Source organism: Tachyglossus aculeatus, chromosome 1 (assembly GCF_015852505.1).
Source record: "Tachyglossus aculeatus isolate mTacAcu1 chromosome 1, mTacAcu1.pri, whole genome shotgun sequence".
Taxonomy (NCBI): domain Eukaryota; kingdom Metazoa; phylum Chordata; class Mammalia; order Monotremata; family Tachyglossidae; genus Tachyglossus; species Tachyglossus aculeatus.
The window spans coordinates 7,658,868-7,678,636 of NC_052066.1; the positions used below are offsets into that span (position 1 = coordinate 7,658,868).

The 19,769-nt window shown below is 45.0% G+C and overlaps 1 protein-coding gene across 1 annotated transcript in view; it reads left to right on the forward strand.

Annotated features, from left to right (window-relative positions):
• Positions 1–19,769, forward strand: part of ATG9A (autophagy related 9A) — a 111,969-nt gene that overhangs the window by 25,782 nt on the left and 66,418 nt on the right. The window contains exons 5-7 of the mRNA XM_038743568.1: positions 1,234–1,298; positions 10,833–10,994; positions 14,968–15,109. Coding sequence (XP_038599496.1) covers positions 1,234–1,298; positions 10,833–10,994; positions 14,968–15,109 — 369 coding nt within the window. The remainder of the gene's footprint in view (positions 1–1,233; positions 1,299–10,832; positions 10,995–14,967; positions 15,110–19,769) is intronic.

Below are 19,769 nucleotides of genomic sequence, written 5' to 3' on the forward strand. Positions count from 1 at the left end.
TTGCCATCATTGTTATTCAAACGTATTTACTGAGCACTTCCCGCCTGCAAAGCACTGTACTAAGTGACTAGGAGAGGGCGATACAAGATCAGGATAATAATAGAGAAGCAGCGTGGCTCAGTGGAAAGAGCCCGGGCTTTGGAGTCAGAGGATGTGGGTTCAAATCCCGGCTCCACCAATTAGCTGGGTGACTTTGGGCAAGTCACTTCACTTCTCCGGGCCTCAGTTCCCTTGTCTGTAAAATGGGGATGAAGACTGGGAGCCCCCCGTGGGACAACCTGATCACCTTGTAACCTCCCCAGCACTTAGAACGGTGCTTTGCACATAGTCAGCGCTTTATCATCATCATCATCAATCGTATTTACTGAGTGCTTACTGTGCGCAGAGCACTATACTAAGCGCTTGGGAAGTACAAGTTGGCAACATCTAGAGACGGTCCCTACCCAACAATCAATCAATCAATCGATCGTATTTATTGAGCGCTTACTGTGTGCAGAGCACTGTACTAATCAATAAATCAATCAATCGTATTTATTGAGCGCTTACTGTGCGCAGAGCACTGTACTAAGCGCTTGGGAAGTACAAATTGGCAACACATAGAGACAGTCCCTACCCAACAGCGGGCTCACAGTCTAAAAGGGGGAGACGACAGAGACCGAAACCAAACATACTAACAAAATAAAATAAATAGAATAGATATGGACAAGTAAAATTTGCCATCATTGTTATTCAAACGTATTTACTATGCCCCTTCCTTCCTCTCCCCCTCGTCCCCCACTCCATCCCCCCCATCTTACCTCCTTCCCTTCCCCACAGCACCTGTATATATGTATATATGTTTGTACACATTTATTACTCTATTTATTTATTTTACTTGTACATATCTATTCTATTTATTTTATTTTGTTAGTATGTTTGGTTTTGTTCTCCGTCTCCCCCTTTTCGACTGTGAGCCCACTGTTGGGTAGGGACTGTCTCTAGATGTTGCCAATTTGGACTTCCCAAGCGCTTAGTCCGGTGCTCTGCACATAGTAAGCGCTCAATAAATACGATTGATGATGATGATGATTTACTGAGCACTTCCCGCCTGCAAAGCACCGTACTGAGTGACTAGGAGAGGGCGATACAAGGTCAGGATAATAATAATAACTCTAAAGACGGTACGGACTCCCGCAAAAGCCGTCGTCTCCCGTCACCGTCTCTGCGCTCCCTCTGCCTCCTTGACTTCCTCACGTCTATAACCTGCACCAGAAAAATGGCTTCACCTGCATGCTCATCGGAGAGATCTTCGAACTCATGTAAGTACGGGGGGACGGCGAGGAAGAGACCCCCGGGGCCCCGGGGCCCCATCCCGCCTCCGACACGGGCCTGCCGGTTGACCCTTCATTGATTCATTCAGTCGTATTTATTGAGCACTTACGGTGCGCAGAGCACCGGACTAAAGCGCTTGACGTCGGTCGAGTTACTTGGCCTTTTTTTCCTTTAATGGTATTTATTCATTCATTCAGTCATATTTATTGAGCACTTACTGTGCGCAGAGCACCGAGTTACTTGCCTTTTTTTTCCTTTAATGGTATTTATTCATTCATTCAGTCATAATTAATGAGCGCTTACTGTGCGCAGAGCACCGGACTAAAGCGCTTGACCTCGGTTGAGTTACTTGACCTTTTTTTCCTTTAATGGTATTTATTCATTCATTCAGTCATATTTATTGAGCACTTACTGTGCGCAGAGCACCGAGTTACTTGCCTTTTTTTTCCTTTAATGGTATTTATTCATTCATTCAGTCGTATTTAATGAGCGCTTACTGTGCACAGAGCACCAAACTAAAGCGCTTGATGTCGGTCGAGTTATTTGGCCTTTTTTTCCTTTAATGGTATTTATTCATTCATTCAGTCGTATTTATTGAGGGCTTACTGTGCGCAGAGCACTTTGGTCGAGTTACTTGGCCTTTTTTTTCCTTTAATGGTATTTTTTCATTCATTCAGTCGTATTTATTGAGCGCTACTGTGCGCAGAGCACTTTGGTTGAGTTACTTGGCCTTTTTTTACTTTAATGGTATTTATTCATTCGTTCAGTTGTATTTATTGAGCGCTTACTGTGCGCAGAGCACCTTGGTCGAGTTACTTGGCCTTTTTTTTCCTTTAATGGTATTTATTCATTCGTTCAGTCATAATTAATGAGCGCTTACTGTGCACAGAGCACCGGACTAAAGCGCTTGACCTCGGTCGAGTTACTTGGCCTTTTTTTCCTTTAATGGTATTTATTCATTCAGTTAGTCATATTTATTGAGCACTTACGGTGCGCAGAGCACCGGACTAAAGCGCTTGACCTCAGTTGAGTTACTTGGCCTTTTTTGTCCTTTAATGGTATTTATTCATTCATTCAGTCGTATTTATTGAGCGCTTACTGTGCGAGGAGCACCGGACTAAAGCGCTTGACCTCGGTCGAGTAACTTGGCCTTTTTTTCCTTTAATGGTATTTATTCATTGATTCAGTCGTATCTATTGAGCGCTTACTGTACGCAGAGCACCTTGGTCGAGTTACTTGGCCTTTTTATCCTTTAATGGTATTTATTCATTGATTCAGTCGTATTTAATGAGCGCTTATTGTGAGCATAGCACCTTGGTCGAGTAACTTGGCCTTTTTTTCCTTTAATGGTATTTATTTATCCATTCGGTCATATTTATTGAGCGCTTACTGTGTGCAGAGCACCGGACTAAAGCGCTTGACCTCGGTCGAGTTACTTGGCCTTTTTTTTCCTTTAATGGTATTTATTCATTCATTCAGTTGTATTTATTGAGCACTTACTGTACGCGGAGCACTGGACTAAAGCGCTTGACCTTGGTGGAGTTACTTGGCCTTTTTTCCTTTAATGGTATTTATTCATTCATTCAGCCGTATTTATTGAGCGCTTACTGTGCCCAGAGCACCTTGGTCAAGTTACTTGGCCTTTTTTTTCATTTAATGGTATTTATTCATTGATTCAGTCATATTTATTGAGCGCTTACTGTGCACAGAGCACCGGACTAAAGCACTTGACCTCGGTCGAGTTACTTGGCCCTTTTTTTCCTTTAATGGTATTTATTCATTCATTCAGTCATATTCATTGAGCGCTTACTGTGCGCAGAGTACCTTGGTGGAATTACTTGGCCTTTTGTTCCTTTAATGGTATTTATTCATTCATTTATTCAGTTGTATTTATTGAAGGCTTACTGTGCGCAGAGTACCTTGGTTGAGTTACTTGGCCTTTTTTTTCATTTAATGGTATTTATTCATTCATTGTCGTATTTATTGAGCGCTTACTGTGCGCAGAGCACCGGACTAAAGCACTTGACGTTGGTCAAGTTACTTGGCCTTTTTTTTCCCTTAATGGTATTTATTCATTCTTTCAGTCGTATTTATTGAGCGCTTACTGTGCGCAGAGCACCTTGGTCGAGTTACTTGGCCTTTTTTTTCCTTTAATGGTATTTATTCATTCATTCAGTCTTATTTATTGAGCGCTTACTGTGCGCAGAGCGCCGGACTAAAGCACTTGACCTTTGTCGAGTTACTTGGCCTTTTTTTTCCTTTAATGGTATTTATACATTCATTCAGTCGTATTTATTGAGCGCTTACTGTGCACAGAGCACTGGACTAAAGCGCTTGACCTCGGTCGAGTTACTTGGCCCTTTTTTTCCTTTAATGGTATTTATTCATTCATTCAGTCATATTCATTGAGCACTTACTGTACGCAGAGCACCTTGGTGGAATTACTTGGCCTTTTGTTCCTTTAATGGTATTTATTCATTCATTTATTCAGTTGTATTTATTGAAGGCTTACTGTGCGCAGAGCACCTTGGTCGAGTTACTTGGCCTTTTTTTTCATTTAATGGTATTCATTCATTCAGTCGTATTTATTGAGCGCTTACTGTGCGCAGAGCACCGGACTAAAGCGCTTGACCTTGGTCGAGTTACTTGGCCTTTTTTTTCCTTTAATGGTATTTATTCATTCGTTCAGTTGTATTTATTGAGCGCTTACTGTGGTGCAGAGCACCTTGGTCGAGTTACTTGGCCTTTTTTTTCCTTTAATGGTATTTATTCATTCATTCAGTCATATTTAATGAGCGCTTACTGTGTGCAGAGCACCAGACTAAAGCGCTTGACGTCGGTCGAGTTATTTGGCCTTTTTTCCTTTAATGGTATTTATTCATTCATTCAGTCATATTTATTGAGCACTTACTGTGTGCAGAGCACCGGACTAAAGCGCTTGACCTCGGTCGAGTTACTTGGCATTTTTTTCCTTTAATGGTATTTATTAATTCATTCAGTCGTATTTATTGAGCGCTTACTGTGCGCAGAGCACTGGACTAAAGCGCTTGACCTTGGTCGAGTTACTTGGCCTTTTTTTTCCTTTAATGGTATTTATTCATTCATTTGGTCGTATTTATTGAGTGCTTACTGTGCGCAGAGCCCCTTGGTCGAGTTACTTGGCCTTTTTTTCCTTTAATGGTATTTATTTATTCATTCAGTCGTATTTATTGAGCGCTTACTGTGCGCAGAGCACCTTGGTCGAGTTACTTGTCCTTTTTTTTTCCTTTAATGGTATTTATTCATTGATTCTGTCATATTTAATGAGCGCTTACTGTGCGCAGAGCACCAGACTAAAGCGCTTGACGTCGGTCATTTGGCCTTTTTTCCTTTAATGGTATTTATTCATTTATTCAGTTGTATTTATGGAGCACTTACTGTGCGCAGAGCACTGGACTAAAACACTTGACCTCAGTGGAGTTACTTGGCCTTTTTTTCCTTTAATGGTATTTATTCATTCATTCAGTCGTATTTATTGAAGGCTTACTGTGCGCAGAGCACCTTGGTCGGGTTACTTGGCCTTTTTTTCCTTTAATGGTATTTATTCATTCATTCAGTTGTATTTATTGAGCGCTTACTGTGCGCAGAGCACCTTGGTCGAGTTACTTGGCCTTTTTTTTTCCTTTAATGGTATTTATTCATTGATTCCGTCGTATTTAATGAGCGCTTACTGTGAGCAGAGCACCTTGGTCGAGTTACTTGGCCTTTTTTTTCCTTTAATGGTATTTATTCATTCATTGTTGTATTTAATGAGTGCTTACTGTGAGCAGAGCACCTTGTTCGAGTTACTTGGCCTTTTTTTTCCTTTAATGGTATTTATTCATTTGTTCAGTTGTATTTATTGAGCGCTTACTGTGCGCAGAGCACCTTGGTCGAGTTACTTGGCCTTTTTTTTCCTTTAATGGTATTTATTCATTGATTCCGTCATATTTAATGAGCGCTTACTGTGCGCAGAGCACCTTGGTCGAGTTACTTGGCCTTTTTTTTCCTTTAATGGTATTTATTCATTCATTGTTGTATTTAATGAGTGCTTACTGTGAGCAGAGCACCTTGGTCGAGTTACTTGGCCTTTTTTTTCCTTTAATGGTATTTATTCATTTGTTCAGTTGTATTTATTGAGTGCTTACTGTGCGCACAGCACCTTGGTCGAGGTACTTGGCCTTTTTTTTCCTTTAATGGTATTTATTCATTGATTCAGTCGTATTTATTGAGCGCTTACTGTGCGCAGAGCACCGGACTAAAGCGCTTGACCTCAGTCGAGTTACTTCGCCTTTTTTTTCCTTTAATGGTATTTATTCATTAATTCAATCATATTCATTGAATGCTTACTGTGCGCAGAGCACCTTGGTGGAGTTACTTGGCCTTTTGTTCATTTAATGGTATTTATTCATTCATTCAGTCGTATTTATTGAAGGCTTACTGTGAGCATAGCACCTTGGTCGAGTTACTTGGCCTTTTTTTTCCTTTAATGGTATTTATTCATTCATTCGGTCGTATTTATTGAGCCCTTACTGTGTGCAGAGCACCGGACTAAAGCGCTTGACCTCGGTCGAGTTATTTGGCCTTTTTTTTCCTTTAATGGTATTTATTCATTCATTCGGTCGTATTTATTGAGCGCTTACTGTGTGCAGAGCACTGGCCTAAAGCGCTTGACCTCAGTCGAGTTACTTGGCCTTTTTTTTCCTTTAATGGTATTTATTCATTGATTCAGTCGTATTTATTGAGTGCTTATGGTGCGCAGAGCACCTTGGTCGAGTTACTTGGCCTTTTTTTTTCCTTTAATGGTATTTATTCATTCATTCAGTCGTATTCATTGAGCGCTTACTGTGCGCAGAGCACCGGACCAAGGGCTGGAGGGTGGGGGAGATTAAAGGGAGCAAGTCAGGGTGACACGGAAGGGAGTGGGAGAGGAGGAAAAGTGGGGTTTAGTGTGGGAAGGCCTCCCGGAGGAGGTGAGCTCTCAGTAGGGCCTTGAAGGGAGGAAGAGAGCGAGCTTGGCGGAGGGGCAGAGGGATTGGGGGCATTCCGGGCCCGGGGGAGGACGGGGGCCGGGGGTTGACGGCGGGACGAGCGAGAACGAGGCCTAACGGGGAGGAGGTTAGCGGCGGAGGAGCGGAGGGTGCGGGCTGCGATGGACAAGGAGGGAAGGGAGGTGAGGGAGGAGGGGGCCAGGGGATGGATGGACAGCCTGGAAGCCCAGGGTGAGGAGTTTCTGCCTGATGCGCAGATTGATTGGTAGCCACCGGAGATTTTTGAGGAGGGGGTGACATGTCCTGAACGTTTCTTTAGAAAGAGAATCCGGGCAGCGGAGCGAAGTGTAGACTGAAGTGGGGAGAGACAGGAGGTTGGGAGGTCAGGGAGGAGGCCGATGCAGCCATCCATCTGGAGAAGCAGCGTGGCTCAGTGGAAAGAGCCCGGGCTTTGGAGTCAGAGGTCAGGGGTTCAAATCCCGGCTCCGCCACTCATCAGCTGGGTGACTTTGGGCAAGTCACCTCACTTCTCCGGGCCTCGGTGACCTCAGCTGGAAAATGGGGATGAAGACTGGGAGCCCCCCGTGGGACAACCTGATCACCTTGTAACCTCCCCAGTGCTTAGAACAGTGCTTTGTACATAGTAAGCACTTAATAAAAGCCATCATCATTATTATTATTATTATTATTAATCCAGTCGGGTTATTAATTAATTAATTATTATTTATTTATTTAATGATATTAATTATCATTATTAATCCATCCCGACTGGATGGAAGATTGGATTAATAATAATAAGAATGATGGCATTTGTTAAGCACTTACTATGTGCAGAGCATTCATTCATTCAATCATATTTGTTGAGCGCTTACTGTGTGCAGAGCACTGTACTAAGCGCTTGGGACATACAAGTTGGCAACATATAGAGACGGTCCCGACCCAACAGCAGGCTCACAGTCTAGAAGGACTGTTCTAAGCGCCGGGGAGGTTACAAGGTGGTCGGATTGTCCCACATGGGGCTCACAGTCCTCATCCCCATTTTCCCGATGAGGGAACTGAGGCCCAGAGAAGTGAAGTGACTTGCCCAAAGTCGCCCAGCTGACAAGTGGCGGAGCAGGGATTTGAACCCATGACCTCTGACTCCCAAGCCCGGGCTCTTTCCCCTGAGCCACGCAGTTATTATTATTGCTACTGCCTGTATATATGTATATATGTTTGTACATACTTATTACTCTATTTATTTATTTTACTTGTACCTATCTATTCTATTTATTTTATTTTGTTAGTATGTTTGGTTTTGTGTCTGTCTCCCCCTTTTAGACTGTGATCCCACTGTTGGGTAGGGACTGTCTCTAGATGTTGCCAACTTGTACTTCCCAAGCACTTAGTCCAGTGCTCTGCACACAGTAAGTGCTCAATAAATACGATTGATGATGATGATGATACTGCTATTATTACTGTGTGACCTCTGGGCAAGTCACTTAACTTCCCTGAGGGAGCCGGGGTTCCCTCATCTGTAAAATCGGAATTAAAGCTGTGAGCCCCATGCGGGACATGGATCGTGTCTATTACTCTATTCATTGATTTATTTTACTTGTACATATTTATTCTACTTATTATATTTTGTCAATATGTTTTGTTTTGTTGTCTGTCTCCCCCTTCTAGACTGTGAGCCCGCTGTTGGGTAGGGACCGTCTCTAGATGTTGCCAACTTGGACTTCCCAAGCGCTTAGTCCAGTGCTCTGCACACAGTAAGCGCTCAATAAATACGATTGAATGAATGAATGAATGAATGAAAGCGTCCAGCCTGATTATCTCCCCCTTCTAGGCTGTGAGCCCGTTGTTGGGTAGGGACCGTCTCTAGATGTTGCCAACTTGGACTTTCCAAGCACTTAGTACAGTGCCCTGCATGAAGTAAGCACTCAATAAATACGATTGAATGAATGAATATTTATCTATTTTGATGGTATTGACACCTGTCTACTTGTTCTGTTGTCCCCCTCTCCATCCCCCCATCTTACCTCCTTCCCTTCCCCACAGCCCCTGTATATATGTATATATGTTTGTACATATTTATTACTCTATTTATTGATTTATTTTACTTGTACCTATCTATTCTATTTATTTTATTTTGTTAGTATGTTTGGTTTTGTTCTCTGTCTCCCCCTTCTAGACTGTGAGCCCGCTGTCGGGTAGGGACTGTCTCTAGATTTTGCCAGCTTGTACTTCCCAAGCGCTTAGTACAGTGCTCTGCACGCAGTAAGTGCTCAATAAATACGATTGATTGATTGATTGATTGATTCTGTTTTGTCGTCCATCTCCCCCTTCTAGGCTGTGAGCCCGCTGTTGGGTAGGGACCGTCTTTATCTGTCGCCGACTTGTTCTTCCCAAGCACTTAGTCCAGTGCTCTGCACACAGTAAGCGCTCCATAAATACGATTGAATGAATGAATGAATGTGAGCCCATTGTTGGGTAGGGACCGTCTTTATCTGTCGCCGGCTTGTATTTCCCAAGCGCTTAGTCCAGTGCTCTGCACACAGTAAGCGCTCAATCAATACGATTGAGTGAATATTTATCTATTTTCATGGTATTGACGCAGCGTGGCTCAGTGGAAAGAGCCCGGGCTTTGGAGTCAGAGGTCATGGGTTCGAATGCCGGCTCCACCACAAGTCTGCTGTGTGACCTTGGGCAAGTCACTTAACTTCTCTGAGCCTCAGTTACCTCATCTATAAAAATGGGGATTAAGACTGTAAGCCCCACGTGGGACAACTTGATCACATTGTATCCCCCCCAGCGCTTAGAACAGTGCTTTGCACATAGCGCAAACAAATGATGGCGCTTAACAAATGCCATCATTATTATTATTATTATTATTATTACCTGTCTACTGGTTTTGTTTTGTCGTCCGTCTCCCCCCACTAAACTGTGAGCCCATCGTTGGGTAGGTATCGTCTCTATATGTCGCCAACTTGTACTTCCCAAGCGCTTAGTCCAGTGCTCTGCACACAGTAAGTGCTCAATAAATATGATTGAATGAATTAATATGTATCTATTTTGATGGTATTGACACCTGTCTACTTGTTTTGTTTTGTCATCCGTCTCCCCCTTCTAGACTGTGAGCCCGTTGTGGGGTAGGGACCATCTCTATCTGTCGCCGACTTGTACTTCCCAAGCACTTAATCCAGTGCTCTGCACACAGTAAGCGCTCAATCAATACGATTGAATGAATGAATAAATATTTATCTATTTTGATGGTATTGACACCCGTCTACTTGTTTCGTTTTGTCGTCCGTCTCCCCCTTCTAGCCTGTGAGCCCGTCGTTGGGTAGGGACCGGCCCTCTACGTCGCCAACTTCGACTTCCAAAGCGCTTAGTCCAGTGCTCTGCACACAGTAAGCCCTTAAGCGCTTAGTCCAGTGCTCTGCACACAGTAAGCGCTCAATCAATACGATTGAATGAATATTTATCTCTTCTGATGGTATTGACACCCGTCTACTTGCTTTGTTTTGTCGGCCGTCTCCCCCTTCTAGCCTGTGAGCCCGTCGTTGGGTAGGGACCGTCCCTCTACGTCGCCAACTTCGACTTCCAAAGCGCTTAGTCCAGTGCTCTGCACACAGTAAGCCCTTAAGCGCTTAGTCCAGTGCTCTGCACACAGTAAGCGCTCAATCAATACGATTGAATGAATGAATGAATATTTATCTCTTCTGATGGTATTGACACCCGTCTACTTGCTTTGTTTTGTCGTCCGTCTCCCCCTTCTAGCCTGTGAGCCCGTCGTTGGGTAGGGACCGTCCCTCTACGTCGCCAACTTCGACTTCCAAAGCGCTTAGTCCAGTGCTCTGCGCACAGTAAGCGCTCAATCAATACGATTGAATGAATATTTATCTCTTCTGATGGTATTGACACCCGTCTACTTGCTTTGTTTTGTCGTCCGTCTCCCCCTTCTAGCCTGTGAGCCCGTCGTTGGGTAGGGACCGTCCCTCTACGTCGCCAACTTCGACTTCCAAAGCGCTTAGTCCAGTGCTCTGCACACAGTAAGCCCTTAAGCGCTTAGTCCAGTGCTCTGCACACAGTAAGCGCTCAATCAATACGATTGAATGAATGAATGAATATTTATCTCTTCTGATGGTATTGACACCCGTCTACTTGCTTTGTTTTGTCGTCCGTCTCCCCCTTCTAGCCTGTGAGCCCGTCGTGGGGTAGGGACCGTCTCTCTATGTCGCCAACTTCGACTTCCAAAGCGCTTAGTCCAGTGCTCTGCGCACAGTAAGCGCTCAATAAATACGATTGAATGAATGAATGAATATTTATCTCTTCTGATGCTATTGACACCCGTCTACTTGCTTTGTTTTGTCGTCCGTCTCCCCCTTCTAGCCTGTGAGCCCGTCGTGGGGTAGGGACCGTCTCTGTATGTCGCCGACTTGTAGTTCCCAAGCGCTCAGTCCAGCGCTCTGCACACGGTAAGCGCTCAATAAATACGACGGAACGAACGATTGAATGCCCTCCCCGCAGGCAGTTCCTGTTCGTGGTGGCGTTCACCACTTTCCTGGTCAGCTGCGTGGACTATGACATCCTGTTCGCCAACAAGATGGTAAACCACAGCCAGCACCCCACTGACCCCGTCAAGGTCACGCTGCCGGACGCCTTCCTGCCCACCCAGGTCTGCAGTGCCAGGTGAGGCCCTGCATCTCCTCCCCATCCCTCCCGCCTTACCTCCTTCCCCTCCCCACAGCACCTGTATATATGTCTGTACAGATTTATTACTCTATTTATTGATTGATTTTACTTGTACGTATTTATTCTATTTATTTTATTTGGTTTATATGTTTTGTTTTGTCGTCCGTCTCCCCCTTCTAGCCTGTGAGCCCGCTGTTGGGTAGGGACCGTCTCCCCGTGTTGCCGACTTGGACTTCCCAAGCTCTTAGTCCGGTGCTCTGCACGCAGGAAGCGCTCAATAAATATGATTGAATGAATGAATGTTTTGTTTTGTCGTCTGTCTCCCCCTTCTAGACTGTGAGCCCGCTGTTGGGGAGGGACTGTCTCTATAGGTCCCCTCCTCGCCCTCCCCATCGCCCTGCCTTACCTCCTTCCCGTCCCCACAGCACCTGTATATATGTCTGTACATATTTATTACTCTATTTATTTATTGATTTTACTTGTACATATTTATTCTATTTATTTTATTTTGTTAACATGTTTGGTTTTGTCGTCTGTCTCCCCTTTCTAGACTGTGAGCCCACTGTTGGGGAGGGACCGTCTCTATAGGTCCCCTCCTCCCCCTCCCCATCCCCCCGCCTTACCTCCTTCCCCTCCCCACAGCACCTGTAAATACGTATAGATGTTTATACGGATTTAGTACTCTATTTATTGATTGATTTTACTTGTACCTATTTATTCCATTTATTTTATTTTGTTAACATGTTTGGTTTTGTCGTCTGTCTCCCCCTTCTAGACTATGAGCCCGCTGTTGGGGAGGGACTGTCTCTATAGGTCCCCTCCTCCCCCTCCCCATCCCCCCGCCTTACCTCCTTCCCCTCCCCACAGCACCTGTAAATATGTTTGTACGGATTTGTTACTCTATTTATTTTATTTGTACATGTTTATTCTATTTATTGTGTTTTGTAAATATTTTTGTATGGATTTGTTACTCTATTTTATTTGTACATATTTATTCTATTTATTGTGTTTTGTTAATAAGTTTTGTTTTGTCCTCTGTCTCCCCCTTCTAGACTGTGAGCCCACTGTTGGGTAGGGACCGTCTCTAGATGTTGCCAACTTGTGCTTCCCAAGCGCTTAGTACAGTGCTCTGCACACAGTAAGCGCTCAATAAATACGATTGAATGAAATGAATGAATGAATGTTTAATTTTGCCATCGTCTCCCCCTTCTAGACTGTGAGCCAGCTGTTGGGGAGGGACCGTCTCTATAGGTCCCCTCCTCCCCCTCCCCATCCCCCCGCCTTACCTCCTTCCCCTCCCCACAGCACCTGTATATATGTATATATGTCTGTACATATTTATTACTCTATTTATTGATTGATTTTACTTGTACATATTTATTCTATTTATTTTATTTTGTTAACATGTTTGGTTTTGTCGTCTGTCTCCCCCTTCTAGACTGTGAGCCCGCTGTTGGGGAGGGACCGTCTCTATAGGTCCCCTCCTCCCTCTCCCCATCCCCCCGCCTTACCTCCTTCCCCTCCCCACAGCACCTGTAAATATGTATAGATGTTTATACGGATTTATTTTACTTGTACATATCTTTTCTATTTATTTTATTTTGTTAGTATGTTTGGTTTTGTTCTCCGTCTCCCCCTTTTAGACTGTGAGCCCACTGTTGGGTAGGGACCGTCTCTAGATGTTGCCAGCTTGGACTTCCCAAGTGCTTAGTCCAGTGCTCTGCACGCAGTAAGCGCTCAATAAATATGATTGATGGTGATGATGATTTATTACTCTATTGATTGATTTTACTTGTACCTATTTATTCTATTTATTTTATTTTGTTAACATGTTTGGTTTTGTTGTCTGTCTCCCGCTTCTAGACTGTGAGCCCGCTGTTGGGGAGGGACCGGCTCTATAGGTCCCCTCCTCCCCCTCCCCATCCCCCCGCCTTACCTCCTTCCCTTCCCCACAGCACCTGTATATATGTATAGATGTTTGTACGGATTTATTACTCTATTTATTTTATTTGTACATATTTATTCTATTTATTGTGTTTTGTTAATATGTTTTGTTTTGTCATCCGTCTCCCCCTTCTAGACTGTGAGCCCGCTGTCGGGTAGGGACCATCTCTAGATGTTGCCAACTTGGACTTCCCAAGCTCTTAGTCCAGTGCTCTGCACACAGGAAGCGCTCAATAAATACGATTGAATGAATGAATGAATGTTTTGTTTTGTCATCTGTCTCCCCCTTCTAGACTGTGAGCCCGCTGTTGGGGAGGGACCGTCTCTATAGGTCTCCTCCTCCCCTCCCCATCCCCCCGCCTTACCTCCTTCCCCTCCCCACAGCACCTGTATATATGTATATATGTCTGTACATATTTATTACTCTATTTATTGATTGATTTTACTTGTACATATTTATTCTGCTTATTTTATTTTGTTAATATGTTTGGTTTTGTCATCTGTCTCCCCCTTTTAGACTGTGAGCCCGCTGTTGGGGAGGGGCCGTCTCTATAGGTCCCCTCCTCCCCCTCCCCATCCCCCCGCCTTACCTCCTTCCCTTCCCGACAGCACCTGTAAATAAATATAGATGTTTGTACGGATTTATTACTCTATTTATTTTATTTGTACATATTTATTCTATTTATTGTGTTTTGTTAATATGTTTTGTTTTGTCGTCTGTCTCCCCCTTCTAGACTGTGAGCCCGCTGTTGGGTAGGGACCGTCTCTAGATGTTCCCAACTTGGACTTCCCAAGCTCTTAGTACAGTGCTCTGCACACAGTAAGCACTCAATACATACGATTAATGAATGAATGAATGTTTTGTTTTGTCATCTGTCTCCCCCTTCTAGACTGTGAGCCCACTGTTGGGGAGGTACCATCTCTATAGGTCCCCTCCTCCCCCTCCCCATCCCCCCCGCCTTACCTCCTTCCCCTCCCCACAGCACCTGTATATATGTATATATGTCTGTACGTATTTATTACTCTATTTATTGATTTTACTTGTACATATTTTTCTATTTATTTTATTTTGTTAATATATTTTGTTTTGTCGTCTGTCCCCCACTTCTACACTGTGAGCCCGCTGTTGGGTAGGGACCGTCTCTAGATGTTGCCGACTTGGACTTCCCAAGCGCCTAGTCCAGTGCTCTGCACACAGGAAGTGCTCAATAAATACAATTGAACGAATGAATGAATGTTTTGTTTTGTTGTCTGTCTCCCCCTTCTAGACTGTGAGCCCACTGTTGGGGAGGGACCGTCTCTGTAGGTCTCCTCCTCTCCCTCCCCCTCCCCCTTCCTTACCTCCTCCCCCTCCCCATAGCACCTGTATATATGTGTATATGTTTGTGTGTATTTATTACTCCATTTATTTTATTTGTACATGTTTATTGTATTTATTTTATTTTGTTAATATGTTTTGCTTTGTTGTCTGTCTCCCCTTTCTAGACTGTGAGCTTGCTGTTGGGCAGGGACCGTCTCTAGATGTTGCCAACTTGGACTTCCCAAGCGCTTAGTCCAGTGCTCTGCACACAGTAAGCGCTCAATCAATACGATTGAATGAATGAATGAATGAATGAATGCTTGGCACATAGGAAGCGCTTAATCAATCAACCAATCAATCGTATTTATTGAGTGCTTACTGTGTGCAGAGCACTGTACTAAGCGCTTGGGAAGTCCAAGTTGGCAACATATAGAGACAGTCCCTACCCAACAGTGGGCTCACGGTCCAAAAACCCATGCCATCGTTATTATTATTAGAAGAATCAACGAGCCCACATCGAGGTTATGGTTTCGAGGATCAGTCAGTCAATCACTCGTATTTATTGAGCGCTTACTGGGTGCAGAGCACTGTACTAAGCGCTTGGGAATTACAAGTTGGCAACATAGAGAGACGGTCCCTACCCAGGATGGGGTGGGGGGGAGTGAGAGGGCCGGCTGCCGGAGGCCGGCGCCCCCTCCTCCAAGCAGCCCTCCATCCTCCTCCCAGGATCCAGGAAAACGGGTCCCTCATCTCCATCCTGGTCATCGCGGGCGTCTTCTGGGTCCACCGGCTGGTCAAGTTCATCTACAACGTCTGCTGCTACTGGGAGATCCACTCCTTCTACCTGCACGCCCTCCGGATCCCCATGGTGAGAAGAAGCCGCGTGGCTCAGCGGAAAGGGCCCGGGCTTGGGAGTCAGGGGGCGTGGGTGCGAATCCCGGCTCCGCCCCATGTCCGCTGGGGGGCCCTGGGCGAGTCATTTCACTTCTCTGGGCCTCGGTTCCCTCATTTGTCAAATGGGGATGAAGACCGTCAGCCCCATCTTATCACCTTGTATCACTCCCCAGTGCTTAGAATGGTGCTTGGCACATAGTAAGCGCTTAACAAATGCCATTATTATTATTATTATTATTATTATTATTATTATATAGGCCTCAGTTCCCTCCTCCGTCAAATGGGGATGAAGACTGTGAGCCCCATGAGGGCCCCCCCCCCCAGGGCTTAGAACAGTGCTTGGCGCATAGTAAGCGCTTAACAAATGCCATCATCGTCATTATTATTATTATTATTCTATAGGCCTCAGTTCCCTCCTCCGTCAAATGGGGATGAAGACTGTGAGCCCCATGAGGGCCCCCCCCAGGGCTTAGAACGGTGCTTGGCGCATAGTAAGCGCTTAACAAATGCCATCATCATTATTATTATTATTATTCTATAGGCCTCAGTTACCTCCTCTGTCAAATGGGGATGAAGACTGTGAGCCCCATGAGGGCCCCCCCCCCCAGGGCTTAGAACAGTGCTTGGCGCATAGTAAGCGCTTAACAAATGCCATCATCATTATTATTATTATTATTATTCTATAGGCCTCAGTTCCCTCCTCTGTCAAATGGGGATGAAGACTGTGAGCCCCACGAGGGCCCCCCCCGTAGGGCTTAGAACAGTGCTTGGCACATAGTAAGTGCTTAACAAATGCCATCATTATTATTATTATTATTATTATTATTATTATTATTATTATTCTGTAGGCCTCAGTTCCCTCCTCTGTCAAATGGGGATGAAGACTGTGAGCCCCACGAGGGCCCCCCCCCCCCCAGGGCTTAGAACGGTGCTTGGCACATAGTAAGCGCTTAACAAATACCATCATTATTATTATTATTATCATTCTATTGGCCTCAGTTCCCTCCTCTGTCAAATGGGGATGAAGACTGTGAGCACCACGAGGGCCCCCCCCAGGGCTTAGAACGGTGCTTGGCACGTAGTAAGCGCTTAACAAATGCCATCATTATTATTATTATTATCATTCTATAGGCCTCAGTTCCCTCCCCTGTCAAATGGGGATGAAGACTGTGAGCCCCACGAGGGACAACTTGATCACCTTGTATCCCCCCCAGCGCTTGCTTAGGACAGTACTTGGCACAGAGTAAGCGCTTAACAAATGCCATCATTATTATTATTATTCTATAGGCCTCAGTTCCTTCCTCTGTAAAATGGGGATGAAGACTGTGAGCCCCACGAGGGACAACCTGATTGCCGTGTATCCCTCCACAATGCTTAGAACGGTGCTTGGCACATAGTAAGCGCTTAACAAATGCCATCATTATTATTATTTTTATCATTCTATAGGCCTCAGTTCCCTCCTCTGTCAAATGGGGATGAAGACTGTGAGCCCCATGAGGGACAACCTCATCATCTTGTATCCCCCCCAGCACTTAGAACGGTGCTTTGCACATAGTAAGCGCTTAACAAATGCCATCATTATTATAATTATTCTATAGGCTTCAGTTCCCTCCTCCGTCAAATGGGGCTGAAGACCGTGAGCCCCACGAGGGACAACCCGATCACCTTGTATCCCCCCCCCCCCCAGCGCTTAGAACAATGCTTGACACATAGTAAGCGCTTCACAAATGCTACCGTTATTATTATTATTCTATAGGCCTCAGTTCCCTCCTCCGTAAAATGGGGATGAAGAGCGTAAGCCCCACGAGGTACAACCGCATCACCTTGTATCCCCCCCAGCGCTTAGAACAGTGCTTTGCACATAGTGAGCGCTTAACAAATGCCGTCATTATTATAATTACTCTATAGGCCTCAGTTCCCTCCTCCGTCAAATGGGGATGAAGACCGTGAGCCCCACGAGGGACAACCCGATCACCTTGTATCCCCCCAGCGCTTAGAACGGTGCTTGGCACATAGTGAGCGCTTAACAAATGCCATCATTATTATTATTATTCTATAGGCCTCAGTTCCCTCCTCCATCAAACGGGGATGAAGACTGTAAGCCCCACGAGGGACAACCCGATCACCTTGTATCCCCCCAAGCACTTTAGAACAGTGCTTGGCACATAGTGAGCGCTTAACAAATGCCGTCATTATTATTATTATTATTATTATTATTATTATTATTATTATTATTATTCTATAGGCCTCAGTTCCCTCCTCCGTCAAATGGGGATGAAGACCATGAGCCCCATGAGGGACAATCTGATCACCTTGTATCCCCCAAAGCGCTTAGAACAGTGCTTGGTACATAGTGAGCGCTTAACAAATGCTGTCATTATTATGATGATTATTCTATAGGCCTCAGTTCCCTCCTCCATCAAATAGGGATGAAGACTGTGAGCCCCACGAGGGACAACCCGATCACCTTGTATCCCCCCAAGCGCTTAGAACGGTGCTTGGCACAGAGTGAGCGCTTAACAAATACCGTCGTTATTATTATTATTATTCTATAGGCCTCAGTTCCCTCCTCCGTCAAATGGGGCTGAAGACCGTGAGCCCCACGAGGGACCACCCGATGACCTTGTATCCCCCCCAGCGCTTAGAACGGTGCTTGGCACCTAGTAGGCGCTTAACAGCGAAGCAGCACGGCTCAGCGGAAAGAGCCCGGGCTTTGGAGTCAGCGGTCATGGGTTCGAATCCCGCCTCCGCCACATGACAGCTGTGTGACCTCGGGCAAGTCCCCTCACTTCTCTGAGCCTCAGTTCCCTCACCTGTCAAGTGGGGATTAAGATGGCGAGCCCCACGGGGGGCAACTTGATCACCTTGTATCCCTCCCCAGGGCTTAGAACAGTGCTCTGCATTGATTCAGTCGTATTTATTGAGCGCTTACCGTGTGCAGAGCACTGTACTAAGCGCTTGGGAAGGACAAGTTGGCAACATAGAGTGACGGTCCCTACCCAACAGCGGGCTCACAGTCTAGAAGGGGGAGACGGACGACAAGACAAAACATCAACGAGAAATTCCCAACCATCCGTTTCGAGGCACTCAACCAGCTCTTCCCCTCTTACTTCACCTCATGACCTCCGCACACTTCACTCCTCAAATTAGGGGATTCGGGGGCAAGAAGGTGGGAATTCACTCCTTAAATTAGGGGCAAGAAGGTGGGACATCAATCAATCGATCGATCGTATTTATTGAGCGCTGACTGTGTGCAGAGCACTGGACTAAGCGCTTGGGAAGTCCAAGAGAGACGGTCCCTACCCAACAGCGGGCTCACAGTCTTGAAGGGGGAGACAGAGAACAAAACCAAACATACTAACAAAATAAAATAAATGGAATAGATATGTACAAGTAAAATAAATAAGTAAATAGAGTAATAAATATGTACAAACATATATACGTATATACTCCTTTAGGGGCAAGAAGGTGGGAAAGAGGCAGAAAAATGAGGCGAACAAGACACAGAGACGGACGAACACACACACACACATAAGCACTCAGATTATTTTCCTCACAGACACCGGTGGCAAATGCCTTTTCCTAATCAATCAATCAATCAATCGCATTTATTGAGCGCTTACTGTGTGCAGAGCACTGGACTAAGCGCTTGGGAAGTCCAAGATGGCAACATCTAGAGACGGTCCCTATCCAACAGCGGGCTCACAGTCTAAAAGAGTAATATTTGTCTTAGAAGACTATTATTAGAAGACTAATATGATAATATTTGAGTCTACCGTGAGCCAAGCACTGTGCTGAGGTAGCTACAATCAGATAGTAATAATAATAATAATGATGGTATTTGTTAAGAACTTACTCGGTGCAAAGCACCACTCTAAGCGCTGGGGAGGTTACGCATAGTAAGCGCTTAACAAGCACCATCGTTATCAATCAGTCAATTGTATTGAGCGCTTACTGTGTGCAGAGCACTGTACTAAGCGCTTGGGAAGTCCAAGTTGGCAACATCTAGAGACGGTCCCTACCCAACAGCGGGCTCACAGTCTAGAGGGGGGAGGCGGAGAACAAAACCAAACATACTAACAAAATAAAATAAATAGAATAGATAGGTACAAGTAAAATAAATAAATAAATAAATAGAGTAATAAATATGTACAAACATATATACATCTATACTCCTTTAATTAGGGGCAAGAAGGTGGGAAAGAGGCAGAAAAATGAGGCAAAAAAGGCACAGAGATGGACGAACACACACACACACACATAAGCACTCAGATGATTTTCCTCACAGACACCGGTGGCAAGTGCCTTTTCCTAATCAATCAATCGCATTTATTGAGCGCTTACTGTGTGCAGAGCACTGGACTAAGCGCTTGGGAAGTCCAAGTTGCCAACATAGAGAGACGGTCCCTACCCAACAGTGGGCTCACAGTCTAGAAGACTAATATTAGTCTTAGAAGGCTATTATTAGAAGACTAATATGATAATATTCGAGTCTCCCGTGAGCCAAGCACTGTGCTGAGGTAGCTACAGTGAGATAGTAATAATAATAATGATGGTATTTGTTAAGCGCTTACTAGGTGCAAAGCACCGCTCTAAACCCTGGCCAGGTAATGTGTAGTAAGCGCTTAACAAAC